Source organism: Odocoileus virginianus, chromosome 7 (genome assembly GCF_023699985.2).
Source record: "Odocoileus virginianus isolate 20LAN1187 ecotype Illinois chromosome 7, Ovbor_1.2, whole genome shotgun sequence".
Classification (NCBI taxonomy): domain Eukaryota; kingdom Metazoa; phylum Chordata; class Mammalia; order Artiodactyla; family Cervidae; genus Odocoileus; species Odocoileus virginianus.
Window position 1 is genome coordinate 25,576,753 of NC_069680.1, and position 15,991 is coordinate 25,592,743.

At 51.3% G+C, this 15,991-nt stretch overlaps 1 protein-coding gene across 5 annotated transcripts in view; it reads right to left on the reverse strand.

Annotated features, from left to right (window-relative positions):
- The window catches only part of CHST15 (carbohydrate sulfotransferase 15), a 77,456-nt gene that overhangs the window by 17,132 nt on the left and 44,333 nt on the right, over positions 1–15,991 (reverse strand). For all 5 annotated transcript variants that reach the window (XM_020870703.2, XM_070470379.1, XM_020870700.2 and 2 more), the window contains exons 4-5: positions 14,083–14,226; positions 10,675–10,831 (exon numbers count right to left, since the gene is read on the reverse strand). In XM_020870703.2, coding sequence (XP_020726362.2) covers positions 10,675–10,831; positions 14,083–14,226 — 301 coding nt within the window. The remainder of the gene's footprint in view (positions 1–10,674; positions 10,832–14,082; positions 14,227–15,991) is intronic.

A 15,991-nucleotide genomic window follows, 5' to 3' on the forward strand; every position in this document is an offset into this window, starting at 1 on the left:
CCGGGACAACAGGCTTGCTTATGGGTGTGAGGTGTCTTTCCTGGGCAGGACAGGGGTCTCAGGACCCCAGAACTCCTGGAGAGGGGCATGAAAGTGGAGGTGGCAGGGGGTTCGCTGAACCTGGTACCTCTGGAAAGAATCACGTCTCTTTCCAGGGGGGACAAAGGAGTGGCCAGCAGTGAGCTCGCAGGTCTCACCATGTAAAATCTGGGGGATTACCTGAAGGTCACAGCTGAATTCATCCAACGACAGCGGGGCACTCCTCTGAGCCTAGGTGAACAGAGTTGGGTGTATTGACAGGAAAACAGGGGCGGCCACCACCCCGTGGGCCTCTCCTCCAGCCAGGCTCACTCCAAGGCTATACAGGTTAGCCTCCCAGAATCTTCTTGGTGTCCACCCGCTACATGGCTGCATCTGGCTACTGAGGCCTGCCCTGGGCTCAGCACTACACATGCAATCTCCTTCCCTGTTCACAACCAGCCTTTGGGATGCACTCTGTCCTCTCCAATCTTGCAATGCTTCCCAAGGTCACGGGGCCCAGGAGGCCCCAGGGCTGGGCCCAAACCAACCCAGGCCTGCCCGACCCCAAAGCCCAGTGACCCAGCAGGACTTGATTCTGGGCTCATACTTTAGGGATGGAGCCAAATCGGCAGCTGGCCCGAGTCGGGGACTAACCATCTGATGGTTTGCGGGTTTTGTTTTGAAGTTTTTATTGCTTTAGGTGTAGAGTGATTTGAAAGCAAATGTCAGTTCTGTCACAGAACTACTTAATAAGTTACAGGAGACTGAAACGCAATCACACGTGTAATATAGCAGCAGATATTCAGGGTGAAACCTGGCACAACCAGGAAGAGAAAACATGCTCGGCAACTGGAAATCACAGCACAACAGAGGTCCAGGTATCTCACGGCTTCTGTCCCTACTTCCCAATCTCTCATCACATGGATGAGCTGACACTCACTGGCCACTCCAACCGTTTTTTACCATTTAGCTCTGAGACGATGACATGTGTGTTGACTGGCCCTCCTCTAGGCGCGGACTCCACAGGTTCCAGCTCAAATGTCGCTAGTTCGGTGAGACCACCCCCCACAGCTGGTTTCTCCTCCTTTTGTGAATTTTTTTCACACTGTGTTTAAATTGAGAGGTGATCCACACCCTATAAAATGCACCCTTTTAAACAAGCGAACAATGTAGCAGTTTTTGCAACAAGTAGTTTGCAAACTTGTGCAAATACCAGCACCATCTAATTCTACATTGTCATCACCCCAAAGGGAGAGTTGGCTTTCACCAGTCAGCCCTCAGAGGGTCCCAGGTCCCGAATCGCTCAGATCCCCAAGCCTGAAAGGCCCACAGAAGCTGGAGCCTCGGGGTTAGGTCCGTCCAGTCAAGTGCAGACTGTCAGAGGCCTGGAGCTCCTCCATCTTTCCAGCTTACTACTGCTTACCCCTCAGCCGTCACAGAGAGCCATGCTTGGTGGAAAGACCCCCCGGCAGATGCCGAAGCTGTGGACAGCTGACCGATGGCTCCTGGATGGGCCTATATCGGGCCAAGCACTCCCTGGCCCTTCTGTGCCCCTGGAGTACGCACCAGCTGGCAACACACAAGTGAAGGGTCACATTTCATCCCTGGTGGCCCCCAAGAATGGGCACACTCCTGTCTTCCAATCCTCCCCCCACCCCCATAAAAGCAGGGTTCCGAGGCTCCTGGAGGGTCGTGCACATGGTGACCACATTGCCAGCCAGAGCAGCCTGTCATTGCTGGCACCCAGACCCAAATTCCTGATCGATAACTTCCCAACCTTTGACACGGTGTCATCAATAATGATGATATATATTTTTCCTACGAGGAAAAAAAAAATAGCCATTTAATATCACTCAGACGGAGGCCCTTTGTCCACTGACTCACGCACCATGAACATCTCATCATGAGGAACAGTGAAGCGGGACTGGCCAGACCAGCTTATTCAGAGAAAACCTCTGGAGTCACCCAAGCTGTGTGATGCTGATGAAGCTCACTTTCTGCCAGAGAAGAACATACTAGGGTTGGGGCCTAAAAAGTGTCCAGAGGGTTGCAGAGCTTCCGGTTCCTGGGGCTGGCCTGGGTTGGGTCTTCTCTTCCCCTTGAGAATGAGCAGGGTTCTGGGCCCAGCTCTGATTCCCTCTGAGCATCCAGTCGCGGGGCCTCAGTGAACCTCTGTGGATGGAGGCCATGCCAGCAGCCCTCCACCCACAAGCCCCGTGTGGCTCACAAAGCACTTTCACAGGAGATGCATCTGAGACCCTGAGACCAGGGGAAAAGAGAAAAGGCAGGCGCCAAGAATGGCTGGGCTACGCCCAGGTTAAGGCAGCGGCAAGGTCAGGCCTGGACCCCCAGGTGGGAGACCTCACTGCGGGGCGATGGCCTCCACCCCCAGGCTGGCCAGTCTGGGACATGGGCCGCCCTCACTCATCAGCTCCCACACCCTGGGTAGGAGAGGCCCCCCTGACTCCTCCCAGCGGCCCGGCGTCGGCGCCCCACGCCCCCACCGCCTTCCAATCTCTGAAGACGGACACACAGCGGTCTCTTCTTCCCCACGCTCCCCAGCACACAGAGCCTCCTTCTGCAAACAGTCCATGGGGGAATACTCAGGACTGCCAATGACTTTGTAAACACTTCCCAAAAAAATAAACAGTGTTAAACACATGGGGGTTTTCAGCACGATGGTTTTTCTCCCGCCAGTAACGAGATGAGGTCCCTCCCCGGGCGGACACTCCTCAACGGCCTTCAGAGGACGGGGCCTGTGGCCCGGACCCAGAGCCAGCCAGCTCGCTCTCCCTTCCCTGGTGGCTCATGGTGCGGCCCCACCAAGGGGACCTGCTGTCGTCTTTAGGGCCCACACCGAGGTGTGTCAGTGACACCCAGACAGGCCGCTTCTGAGAAGCAGAACGCCCGAATGCACCAGGCAGTGAACATGAGGCTTAGGACACTCCGCTACAGTCTTTCTCAAGACTGCTGCCTGGGATTCCAAAACCTCCACGGTCTTAAAGAGGGAAAAGGGAGGACAGCGAGGCCCTGGGTGGCCAGGGTGCATGATGCTGCAGTTGTCATGCCCCCCTCCACCGGATTTCATCTCTTGCCCACAAGGGAGTTCTCCTAATTTCCCTTTGAGCTCGTTTACATTAAAAATTAATCTGTCGGTGCTAGGGAACGGCCTGCTTTTCAGTCCTCATGCAAAATCTGCTATAGAGAAAACATCCCTCCGCCTTGGAAGGCCAGAGCTCCTATTCTGCCTGAGAACAAACACATCTACCGCGCACCAGTCGGTGCTTTCAGCGACCTGAAGAAGCTGGGCTGGTAGGAGGTTTTCAGCAGCAGCTGAGTCGCCAGAGAGAAACTCTTATCTGTAGTGGGGGCGCACGGCAATTTCAGAAGCGTCAATCCGGCTCATCTCTCTGGTCTGCGAGCTGGTCCGTGCCCTGGGTCAGAGTCCTGCTGTCACTCGTGTGGACACAAGTGAAGGAGCGAAGTCCAGGCTTAGGCACCTACGCAGATTGGCATCCTTACTGCTCACAGAACTCTGCCCAAGTGGGGAGCCGCCATCCTGCTCATGGCTCACAAGTTCAGTCCCTTCACTGAAAGACCTGCCCCACCTGAGGTTACACCTCCCCAGGGCAGACACAGCCAATGGCCGGTGGATGGGAGATGCCTTGAGGAAGCAGTTGGCTGAGACCCCTGTTGTGACCTCTCCCTCTGTTGATCCTGCCCTGTCACCCCTCACGGGTGCTGGTCCAAAAGCATGCCCTGTAAACTTCATTTGGGGGGGGGGTACTCCAAAATCACTGCAGATGGTGACTGCAGCCATGAAATGAAAATATGCTTGCTCTTTGGAAGAAAAGTTATGACCAACCTAGACAGCATATTAAAAAGCAGAGATATTACTCTACCAACAAAGGTCCGTCTAGTCAAAGCTATGGTTTTTCCAGTACTCATGTATGGATGTGAGACTTGGACTCTAAAGAGAGCTGAGTGCTGAAGAATTGATGCTTTTGAACTGTGGTGTTGGAGAAGACTCTTGAGAGTCCCTTGGATGGCAAGGAGATCCAACCAGTCCATCCTAAAGGAAATCAGTCCTGAATATTCATTGGAAGGACTGATGCTGAAGCTGAAGCTCCAATGCTTTGGCCAACTGATGTGAAGAACAAAGTCATTGGAAAAGCCCCTGATGATAGGAAAGATTGAAGGTGGGAGAAGGGGACGACAGAGGATGAGATGGTTGGATGGCATCACCGATTCAATGGACATGAGTTTAAGCAAGCTCTGGGAGATGGTTAAGGAAAGGGAAGCCTGGCGTGCTGCAGTCCATGGGATCACAAAGAGTCAGACACAACTGAGCGACTGAACTGACACTGAACTGATAAACTTCCTGCACCCTCTGCCTCAGAGTCGGCCTCCCAGTAACTGACCTACGACAGAGGTGAAAAGCTTGGCTCCTCAGTCCAAGTGACATGGAATCGAATCCCAGTCCAGCCGCTTATTAACCAGGTGACAGCTGATAGGTGACTTAGCCCCACTGAGCCCACACACATCAGCTGTGACATGTCAGGACAGCCCTCTCACCTGCTTGCAAAGTTCAGAGGAGGCAATGGCTGAAAAGGACTTAGCGCTGCACCAGGCTAAAGAAAGTGATCAGTGAATGCTAGGCTGCCACCTCTCCACTGGAGAAGACTGCAGGAGGGCAGACGTGAAGGACTCTGCTCTCCAACGTACGCAGTGCATCTAGCACATCAAGAGGGCTCAATAAACATTTCATGAGTATCCAAGTGCTTGGTCTGGATATTGTTATTATTACTTGCTACTATTGTGTTATTACTATCGTATTATTACTATAGTAATATTACTATTACTATAATAATAGTAATTAATAAGTATGTAATAGTTACCACTTGCCCAGCACTTTTAAACACACTACACATATTAAGTCACTTCATCCTCACAACCCAGGCTACACGACTGAAAGTGAAAGTGTTACTTGCTCAGTCATGTGTGACTCTTTGCAATCCCATGGACTATAGTCCGCCCGACTCCTCTAGTCCATGGAATTCCCCAGGCAGGAATACCAGACTGGGTAGCCATTCCCTTCTCCAGGGCATTTTCTCAACCCAGGAATCGAACCTGGGTCTCCCGCGTGGCAGGCAGATTCTGTACCATCTGAGCCACCAGGGAAGCCCCAGATACAGGACTATTTCCCCTCATTTCATCAATGAAGAAACAGGGCACAGAGAGGTTGAATAACCTGCTGAAGGTCACATAGCCAGAGAGCCGCAGAGATGGGTTTCAGATACAGACCCTCTGGTCCCTGAGGCTGTGTCCCTATCACAATGATCCTGGGTCCCTGTTCACCACCCACACACCGCAATAGCCACTCTAGCGATGGAACGACATTCATGAAAGGCCCGAGGTTCCAGTCCAAAGGTTCCCTCCTGCTCATCACTCTCTGTCCAAATGAAATACTGCACACAAATGGATTCATTTCATTAGCAGCCTCGTTCCATCCATTCCTAGTTTATTGCCATGAAGAGAATAACTTATTTAACCAGCCCAGTGGGTTGTTAAGAAAATCAGTTCATAAAAGCAGATGAAGAAAATAACTCCCCAGATTCCAAGGCACTGGGGACAAGACACTGGGTCTTAAGACACTAGGGTCAAAATCAAGTTCTACCCTTAATGGAGCTGACTTCCCCTTCTGCTTTGACCTCTCTCCATAAAACATGAAAACCAAAGACTCCTGAGGTGGTCGTTACCATGCACTGTGGTAAGATCATTCGAAAAATCAAGCCCAACATATAGGGATTCTAAAGTCCATGACTGATGGTGCAGGACCACTCTCCAAACATCCTTCGAACAAAGTACGCTGAAGGGGTGGGCACCTTCCAGCCATTTTCTGCATTTCTTGGGGACTGTAACCACCTCTGCGCTGAGTCAAACTCCATCAACTATCTCACAAATGAACAGGCAGGCGGCCAATGTGAGCAGTGTTGAAAAGAAGTCTTTTCCACTTAAGAATTGAACTAAATGAAGGAAAATCCTGCTTGTAATTGGTGGCTTCTTTCTAATTAACTGGGCCGATTTAGCCGAGGAACTTAAATTTTAAATTGTCGTTATCTCTTATGTAGAGAAACGTGCAGCAGGAATTCTCGGCTGGCCCTTTGGCCCTAAGAACCATCCCATCCACATTCCACTGTTCCCTCTTCCTCTCCAGAAAGATAACTGGGCTTGCTTCCCCGGAAGCTCTAAAGTGGTTGATTTGATTTTGCTTACAATTTCAACCTTTTCAAACCCTCTGCCTTTGAACAATTATAGACATAAAGGCTAAATGTGAATTTAAACTAGAAATGAAGGTTTTCCCCACTCTTCTCTGAACCCTATTTGTACAAGGAAAGAAAAATGCGGTTCAATCCCACGGGCAGGGAGAAACTCAAGGAATCTCCCACTTGCAGAGTTGCAAGGTCACAGAACGGCTCCAGTGGCTGATGGCCTGGGATCCAGTAAAGACTAATGGGAACTCGGGCTCCAAGTGTTTGTTTCTTCAAGAGTGACCTAAACACCCGATATTTATCATCCTTTCTGGTTGCAATGGGAAATGAGCCAGCCATTTCAGACAGGCCATGAGTCACGGGGCTCAAAAAAGAAGAAATTCCTATTGTTACATCCTTTATAAACGTTTAAAAGGCAATGGAACAGCTGCCGCTGTCAGCAACCCCCACAGAAGGCACACACATGCACACACTTCCCTGTGCATGGGGGATCGCTGCCACTACACACGGCGCTACATCGGCACTTCCTCTCCTTCTGGCTGTGGGACGAGAGAGCAGCACAGAGAAGTAGGCAACTTCTGAGATGGTCCCGAAGATCCTCACCTCTTGGTATTCATTCCCTGTAGCCCCCTCCCCTTGCCTGTGTCCTGGACCATGTGACTTGCTTCTCGTCGAGAGCATGTGGCAAAGGTGATGGGCTGTCCCTCTTGTGCTCAGATGACAAATGATGGAGGCTCCCAGCTTCGCAGCAGCTCACTGCCACTTGCAGCAGGCTCTGATGGAGCAAGCAGCTTCTGATGACGGGGTGGCCCTGCGGCAAGGCTCTGCGGGCAGCCTCCAGCCAATGGCCAGCAAAGAACCGTGGCCCTCTTCCCACACTTCTTGGGGAACTGAATTCTGCCAACAACTGCATGAGCTTGAAAGCAGATCCTTCCCCTATCAAGCCCTCAGATGAGACCCTGCCCTGGTGACGCCTTGACGATGGCCTTGGGAGAGCAAAGCTGTGCCGGGTTCTGACCCGTGGAAGACAGCATGAGATAGTTGAGTGTGATGTCTCAAGCTGCCAGGTTTCTGGGTGATTTGTGATGCATCAGTTGATGACGAATACAGGCAGCAGCCCCACGACGGGGCTAGCTTCCTGAGGAGGCTGTGTTGCCATGGCATCCTGCCCTTCTCCTCCGCACCATCACATGTGCATGAGGATCAGGGCCTCGCATTCCTGACAAAGTGCAGCTCCTGGAGGGCGGGCGTCTACGTGCGCCTGCTCAGCACCAGAACAGTGCCCAGCATGTGACCGGGAATCAACGAACATTTCAACTGATGAACTCTTTCTGTTAAGTGAGTGTCAGGAAGGCAAGAACTTTCAGTTCCCAGTATAAACAAAGCATTTGTTCTCTTAAAAAAAAAAAGAGACAAGACTCCTTGGGATGGCCATCTTCTAAAAGGGGAACTACGGGCTGAGGTCTGAGAGGTGAGTCGGGCAGGCCTGGCTCCTGGCTCAGTGTCTGAACCTGGGCAGCGTGACGGCCCTTGCTGTTTAAAGCCTGTCTTCACAGTTCCCGTGTCCCTGGGGGAGAGGGACACACCCAGGGAAGCTGGCTCCACTCTCTGAGAGAACACGCAGTCCTTCCCTTGTGCTCTCCATCCTCCCTGCCCAGAATGCGCCTTCCCCTTGACCTTCTCCCTGTCTCTTTACTTGGCAAACTCTTACTCAGCCCTCAAAACCCCGCCTGGCCTCAGCTCTTCCAGGAAGGCCTTTCTCTGCACTCTCCACTAGCTGCTCCTTCCCTCTTCGGGGCCACACTTCCCCCTGCCTCCCCGCCCTGGCTGAACTGCAGACCATATCGCCCACCCCTGTCTGCAGCTGGCATGAGCGCCCCGTCCCCTGGGCTCCCATTTCTGTGCCCTGGGGTTGACAGAGGCTGGAGTTTCACCTTCTTGGCCCTCTGGAGTCGAGGCCCGTGACCTTCCTCAGAATGAGGAACGGGGAGACGTGACGGGAAGACGCTGGCCAAGCAGCGAGGCCCCCACCCCTTCCGAGAGAATGTTCCAGCCTCGTGAGCCACAGCGGGGGTGGCCTGGGGGAGGGCGACAGAGCAGCTGTGAAAACCCCTTTGTGGGCAGCACAGGGTCACTTAGTCACCAGGCCTTTCAAGGCTGACAGCTATGTAATCACATACACACGAGAGCACCGTTGGTTTGGGTCAACTGTTTGTCTCAAGCTAGGGGGGAGGTGCCAGCCCACTCTCTGGGCAGAAGGGCCGAATTCCTGTCTCCCGAGGTGTGGGAAGAGGCAGGCAGAACATGGCGAGCTGCCCCGAGGACAGGGTAGCCTCAGGATCGGTGTGGAGGGACTCCCAAGGCTGGAGGAGGTGCAGCGGGCAGAGTGGAACCATATGCAGCATGAAGATGGCCCCGGAGGTGCCACACAGGGGGTCTGCAGGGATGGGGACGGGGCAGGGGCCATCCAGCTCTCTGCCCAGATCACTGCAGGGCACGGAGGCCACTCCGAGACACACGGGGGGCCCGCGGAGGCAAATCAAGAATTAGAAATGAAAGAAGCAAGATGAGAGACTGTACAGTCACACAGCTGTACACACACCACACCACACACTCATACACACACACACACACACACACACACACACACACACACACAGCACTTCTCTGCATAGATAAGTATTAGCTTGGAATAAAACAAGCCAAAATAAAAATAACGATTATCTGGGTGGGAGATTATAGGTGTCTTTTAAACGATCATCATTCGCAAGGCTATGGGGCCAGGAACGTCTGCTATCCAAGGAAGGAACCAGGGGTGTGTTAGCGTCCTAGGACCGCTGTAATGATTTACCGCCAACTTGTGGCTTATTCCAGCAGGAATTTATTCTCTCACGGTTCTGAAAGCCCGAAGTCTGAAATCCAGGTGCTGGCAGAGCCGGTGCGCTCCAGGGCTTCCGAGGAGAGTCTGTTCTGGGCCTCGGTCCCAGCCGTCCCTGGCGGTTCTTGGGGCTTTGGCAGCATCACACACTGACCTCTGCCTCATTCTCACACAGCGTTCTCCCTGTGTCTATGGGTCCCAGGGTCCAGAGTTCTTCTCCCCGTAAGGACACCAGCTCCTGGGTTAGGGCCCACCCTCATCCAGTGTGACCACATCTTAACCTGAGTCCATCAGCAAAGATCCTATTTCCCAACAGGGTCAGTTCACACACATCCTTGGCATGTGTGGGGGCGTGGGGCATAATATTACCTTTGTGCTGTGTGTGAAGTCACTTCACTCCGACTCTTTGTGACCCCATGGTATGCAGCCCTTCAGGCTCCCCTGTCCACGGGAGTCTCCAGGCAAGAACACTGGAGAGGGTTGCCATACCCTCCTCCAGGGGATCTTCCCGACCCAGGGATCAAACCCGTGTCTCTTATGTCTCCTGCATCGGCAGGCGGGTTCTTTACCACCAGTGCCACCTGGGAAGCCCCTATAATAACCCATAACAAGAGGCATTTAGTCCAAAGAAAAAAAGACACAGGGCCTTGACAATGTTTTCTATATCTGGCAGACTCTCCCATTTAGAAGGATTAAATCTGATCTATGTAGTTCTATGGGGAAGAAATGGGTCCAAAGTGTGGACACTCCCAAAAGACAGACCTGGGGTCAACGCAGGAAGGATGCTCTCACAGGGCTGGTTGAGAGGAACTGGGTTGCCCTGGATGGGAACTCCTGGAGCAGAATGGAGCCTCTTGCCTCTGGTGCAGAGGTACTGGCCAGGCCAGAGGGGACGTGATGGACTAAATGATTTTAAGTCCTGGCAGCCCTAAGCTTCTGCCACGCACACAGCCGTTGTCAACGACCCCAGCATGGCCCAGTGCTGGCCCAGCCACCCTCACCCAGTCTGTTCAGGACCACGCTAGCCTGACCTCATCCACACCGAGCTGCTACCACACTTCTGTCGTTTTCTTCCTCTCAGGAAAGGTGCAGCTAGCACTTTCAGAGCTGATAGGAGAAAGGCATCAATCAAGGCAGAGGACAAAGAACTATAGGAGTTAAACCCTACAGAGAAACCCAACACCCCTGATTCCAAGGGCATTTCTCCCGCCTGGACCTCACCCAAGGGGCAGTCTCACGTCCCCAGGCCAGACCTGGCAGAGGCTGAAGGCCCACAGGCTAGGGTCAGAACAATAAGGAAACAATCCACAGTTTGTTTAGACGCAGTGAAGATTGCCCTAAGAATAACGTTTACATAAGAAATAGCAGTAACATCACATGTTAAGCCTGTTTATTTAAAGAAGAAGCAGCAGCAAAATCTTGTCTGTGATGAGAAAGAAGACTGGCCTTGAAAACTGCCTTTTCTTTTCCTGAAACAAAAAAATCCATGAATACGCCGCTCACCTCTCCACTGGGTCCCTGAGCATGACGATCAGCTTTGCATCTGGCTGGAAGGCGTGGATGAAGTCCTGGGTCAGGAAGGGGGGCTCGCCGTCTGTGCCGTTGTCGTAGAAGAGCGTCCAGGCGTTGTTATCCCACATGGTGGAGGCACTGGCCTCACCTGGAAACAGAAAACGCTGCGAGTGAGTGAAGCTGAATTACGGGCTCCTGCAGAACAGCCTGAACTAGGGGCCACACCTGACTGTGATGCCGTCTATAATAGCTGTGCATGGGTGAGCTGGTCCAGGAAGTGGGCCGACTGGACTCTGGGAAGAGGAGGCTGATGACCGCCCTCTGCCACACCATCAACCCCTCCCCGCAAGGACCTCCATCTGGAGATGAAGGTGATCTGAGCCACACTGAGCATCCCTCTTCCTCCCAGCTCCTATCTCCAGGATGTGGCAGAAAAATCTCTATGAGCATCTGGCCTCCCAATTTCATGATGTTTAACTTTGCCTACGGCACACAGCTCCATGGCATTTTAAGGGCCCACTGAGAATATGCTAGATGGTTTCCTTCAAAAGGTATCAGGGGTGAAGGAGGAGTTTGGGCAAGCTGACTCTCATTAGGAAACGGCATGCAATCTGCATCAATCTTCTCTTGAAATCACAAGGGTCAGTCCCCGAGCACACTCGAAGAGGAAGGCTTTGCAGGAAGGCTCATGGGACCTTGGTCCTGCGTGCCACCCACCCCGTGGCCTGGCACACAGCTGGCATTCACTCAGTGCTGGCTGGGTGAACAGGAAGCTGGTTCTAGCCCCTGTTTGATCATGGTCAGCATGACTGAAGCATGATGAGGTCAGTTAAGCACATTCTAGGCCAGGGGTAAGGCCAACACATAGACCTTTCAGCATTTCTATCTCATAGACTTGAACTGGTTCCTTCTTTCTTTTTTAAAGAATAATCTTCAGAGATTCAGAAAGAAAGGCAAATCAATCAATTAATTATACATTCGATTTCCTGACATTGTACACGGGACTATACGACACATCTCAAAGTCACTTATTCAGAGAAAATCTGAGCCCGAAGACTAAGTCTCTGTGATCATTGATGAGCACCCACGGTTATGCAGAGAGTAAGCAGGATCCTATTTATTCTGTTGGATGTGCAATCATGTCCAGGTGAGCATTTCTATTCTGATCTTTCTTTCTTTCTATTTTTTTTTAAGAGGTAATACCCTAGAACACAGGAAAAAACAAGCCAATCTGAAGTCCTTTGAAAATTCTACTCACAATGAATAAGAGAATATTAGGACAAGGGAAGTACATAGAACTAAATTGGCACAAATTTTGTCAAGCTCATAAATGAACTGGTTCTATGCTTGTCCATCTATCTAACTGTCTGTCCATCTATCCATCCATCCTTCATTCATCATTCACTCATCCTTCAATCATCCATGCAGAAAGCTCTGATTTGGTGTCTAAAATGTGCCCAGCACTGCGCTTGGCACAGTAGATAGATGACAGAAACAAGACAGAAAATCCCCTTTAATCTCAAACCTTACAACCTAGGGGAAGATCAATAATTCAATAAACAATCAGAGCTTCACTTGAGCACTTTGACAGGGCAGAGCAGGGGCCCTTGAGAGCCCTGAGAGAGGGAAGCAACCTTTCCACATGTATTGATCCCAAGCCCAGAGAACCCAGCCGCTGGAGTCCTTCCCGACTCCAACCATTAGCCCAGACCACTTAGAAAGGGCCCTCTATGATCCATTGCCCAAGATGAAGAAAGACCAGTATGCTTCTTCCAGGGATCTAACCAGAAGAAGCCAAAGCAGAGTTTCAGGGTGGGGAGGAACCCAGAACTGAGCTGGTCCAACAAACCCATTTTACAGATGAATAGACTGAGTCCAGGAACATAAAGACCAACTTGCTGCATGGCACGGAGCTCACTGGTGGCACAGCCCGGGCTAGATGCCAGCTTCCCATCTACCATAAAACTCAACAAAACTCTGCTTCAGGTAAATATCAGAGTGTGGGTATATTCTTTAGTTTTCATTTCTAAATCTAGAAGTGAATAAAATGAGAAAACCAAACTAAAGCATTCCTTTTTTAATTCGTTAGCTTAGGCTCTATCTCCTGACCCTGGGATGTATAGTTTTTTAGCTATTTCACAAGAATGTGAGATTTTCCCAGAGGCATATGGTATGGGTGGTGGTGGCTTAGTCACTAAGTCATGTCCAACTCTTGCGACCCCATGGACTGTAGCCTGCCAAGTTCCTCTGTCCATAGGATTTTCCGGGCAAGAATACTGGAGTGGTTGCCATTTCCTTCTCCAGGGGATCTTCCTGACGCAGGGATCAAACCAGGGTCTCCCATACTGCAGGCAGATTCTTACCAACTGAGCTACCCAGGAAGCCCACAGCCCTATGGTATGGGAGCCGCAGCCAAATATTAATTAAGATTTGTAATTTGGGTGTTAACTCACGGCTGCAAGAAAACAGCTAGTACCCAGTTCAGACTGAGTAAGAGGGTATGCTCTCATCTGGCTTCTAGGACTTGATTTCTTTGAGTTAAAAATAAATAAATCAGAGCTTCAGCATGTAAGCCTGTCCCCCTTGGACATGGGACACATAAGTAAACAGCTGTCTTTCAGATGGTTGATTACAATTCTTCTTAGTCACTGATAGTGTAACCGAATTTAGAGAATCAAAATATAATAGATTTAGGAGAATGAAAAAATAGACCGCTGCCTCAGGTAACCAATTTAAGAAAAATATGTGATTCGATTTCTCTCAGAGGTGTAAGTGGATAAATGTCTTTTAAGTTGAATCCAATAGAGAGAGTAAACAGATATGTTTTTTATAAAACATTCTTGTGAATTTAAAAAAAAAATGATTGCTAATCAAACCACCTCATTTTGAATGTTTAAAGGCATTAGGTTGACAAGACCTAAGCTTTTCCAGCAGCAATAAGTCACCCACGATGCAAGAGAGATGCATCTGTTTCAGGAGAAGCCACCTCCATCTTCACAGGGTCCCCGCGGCCAGGGAGTACAAACACCACAAGAATTAAACTGATGACTAATTGGTTCATTTTGCATTCGTGATCCTCCATCCAAACTTACTCAGATGGGTGTATCATGAAAAGAAATCCAGCATGCAAGCTTAACTTTAATAAAAGCAAGAAACAGCAACATTTTAAAAAAGCCATTTCAGGTGCACTTGAGTCTCCATGCAACTAGAGAGTCTACTAAACATTTATGCGTTATGGAAAATTTCACAAACAATATGAACATTTTACACAGGGGAGAGGGGTGGGAGGAGTCACTGGGGAAATATGCACTCAGCACCTGAGGGCAAATGTCATGCAAATGCTTGCAGGTGCAGTGAAGCCCGGCCTGGCCCAGGGCAGGAGCTCCACGGAAGCCATACCGATAATGATTCTGTTCATCTTGCTCGGCTCCTTCGCGCTGGCCTGCAGTCCTTGATGAATCTGGTGTGCGGCCAGGTCAAAGAGGTCCAGGTAGTCTTCCACGGGATAGCGGTCCCGCAGCCCGTCCCTCAGGCGGACGATTCCTACAAGAACCAGGAAGCAGGGGTTACTGAGGACAAAGCTGCCATGCTGGGCTGCTGGACTCAAGGGAGTGACCACAAACAGATGGAAAGGTCTGAGGGCTCAGCTGCAGCAGCCAAGGCTTGACCCCGTGAGCTGCAAGAGAGGGAGGGATGTCTGCAAACCAGCCTCCCTCTTTTAAGCCATGTGAACTTTGAGGTCTGGAACACACCGTCACTCAGATGCACAGTAGCCCCTGAAAGGATGGCACGCCTGTTCCGGAACTATAATCGGGTCTCCTTGGAGGACCAAAGAGGTCAGGGCTGGTTAACATGGGCACCAAGGGAGGTCCCCCAGGGGTGGGGCAGCAATGGCATCAGAATACACATGATGAATCACAAGAAAACACCTGCCATCAGAGGGGCCATATTCTCTGAAGCTCAGATGCATCTTTTTTTTTGTCAGGGCTCCCCAGCACCTTTCTGAGGTTCTTTTCCATCTGGCAGTCTGTCCATTTGTCCAAACAATAAGGAGAACTGATGGTCCCCAGGCTGACACCTGAGTTATTCTGGCATCAGCCACATGCAGCCTAAATTGTCCCTTGCCTGAGAGGTGGGTAAATTTCACTTGAAAATGTATTGACAACACATTGCCCCAAACCACAGCCATCAAGTCTAAAGGGAAAGTGGAGAGAGAGTATCCACAGGCAAAACAGCAAGAGGTTCAAGGTGGTACCAGACACCAGACTCCAGAGGCTGCATGCCCCCATGACTCTCCCCTTGACCAGCGGGAACCTGGTTTTCAAGGGGGAAGATGATGAGTTGTGTAGGGGAGGGCCCCCTACAGATGAGCACAGAAACTCTGGCTTCCACAGTGGCTGCTGGCAAACCACAAAAGACATATTTACACTTCTATTCACTCTGGGAGGAACATCAAAAGGATTAAGTCAAACGTTTGTCAGGAAACACACTAAGTGTTGATCTCAACTTAGGTTGTACTAAAAAAAACTTTCAAAATTCCTTTCCAAGCAACCTAGGTCCTTTCCACGGAAACCGCCTTCCAGGCTCACCCAGACTTTGGCATTTGTCATCCCTTAGCTCCAGTGACCAAACGTCTCCTGGAAGAAGGGAAAAGGCTGAGGAGAGGAAACAGTGACCCTGGGGGCTGAGGGGGTGGCTCAAGCTGGCTTCGGGCTGGGTGGAGCAGAAACCAGCCAGCAGGAGTCATGGGGTGGTGTCCACCGTCAACCTCCGGGGAAAGGGGTGCTGTGAGCAGGGTGGCCCAGAATTACCTTTGTGGGGCTTTCATTTTGACCCTCTAAGGCCCAAGGGGCAGGCAGGTCAGAGAAGAGGCTGGAAGCAGCTCAGTGACAGGCTCAGGTCCTGGGATGCTCCAGCAGGAAGCTGAAACCTGGCCAGACACAGCCACCTTTCTTTCTCCTGCCTCCTCCCGGTGCAGGGGTGTGGGTGTGGGGGCTCCAGCAGGAACAGCACTGAGCTGCGAACTGAGAGCCTACAGCCCCCAACAATCGTCCCCCTGGACGGTGCGTGTCCCAAGGCCTTCAAGGCAAGCCCTGGACGGTGCGTGTCCCAAGGCCCTTCAAGGCAAGCCCTGGACGGTGCGTGTCCCAAGCCCTTCAAGGCAAGCCCTGGACGGTGCGTGTCCCAAGGCCCTTCAAGGCAAGCCCTGGACGGTGCGTGTCCCAAGGCCCTTCAAGGCAAGCCCTGGACGGTGCGTGTCCCAAGGCCCTTCAAGGCAAGCCAAGGCAAGCCCTGGACGGTGCGTGTC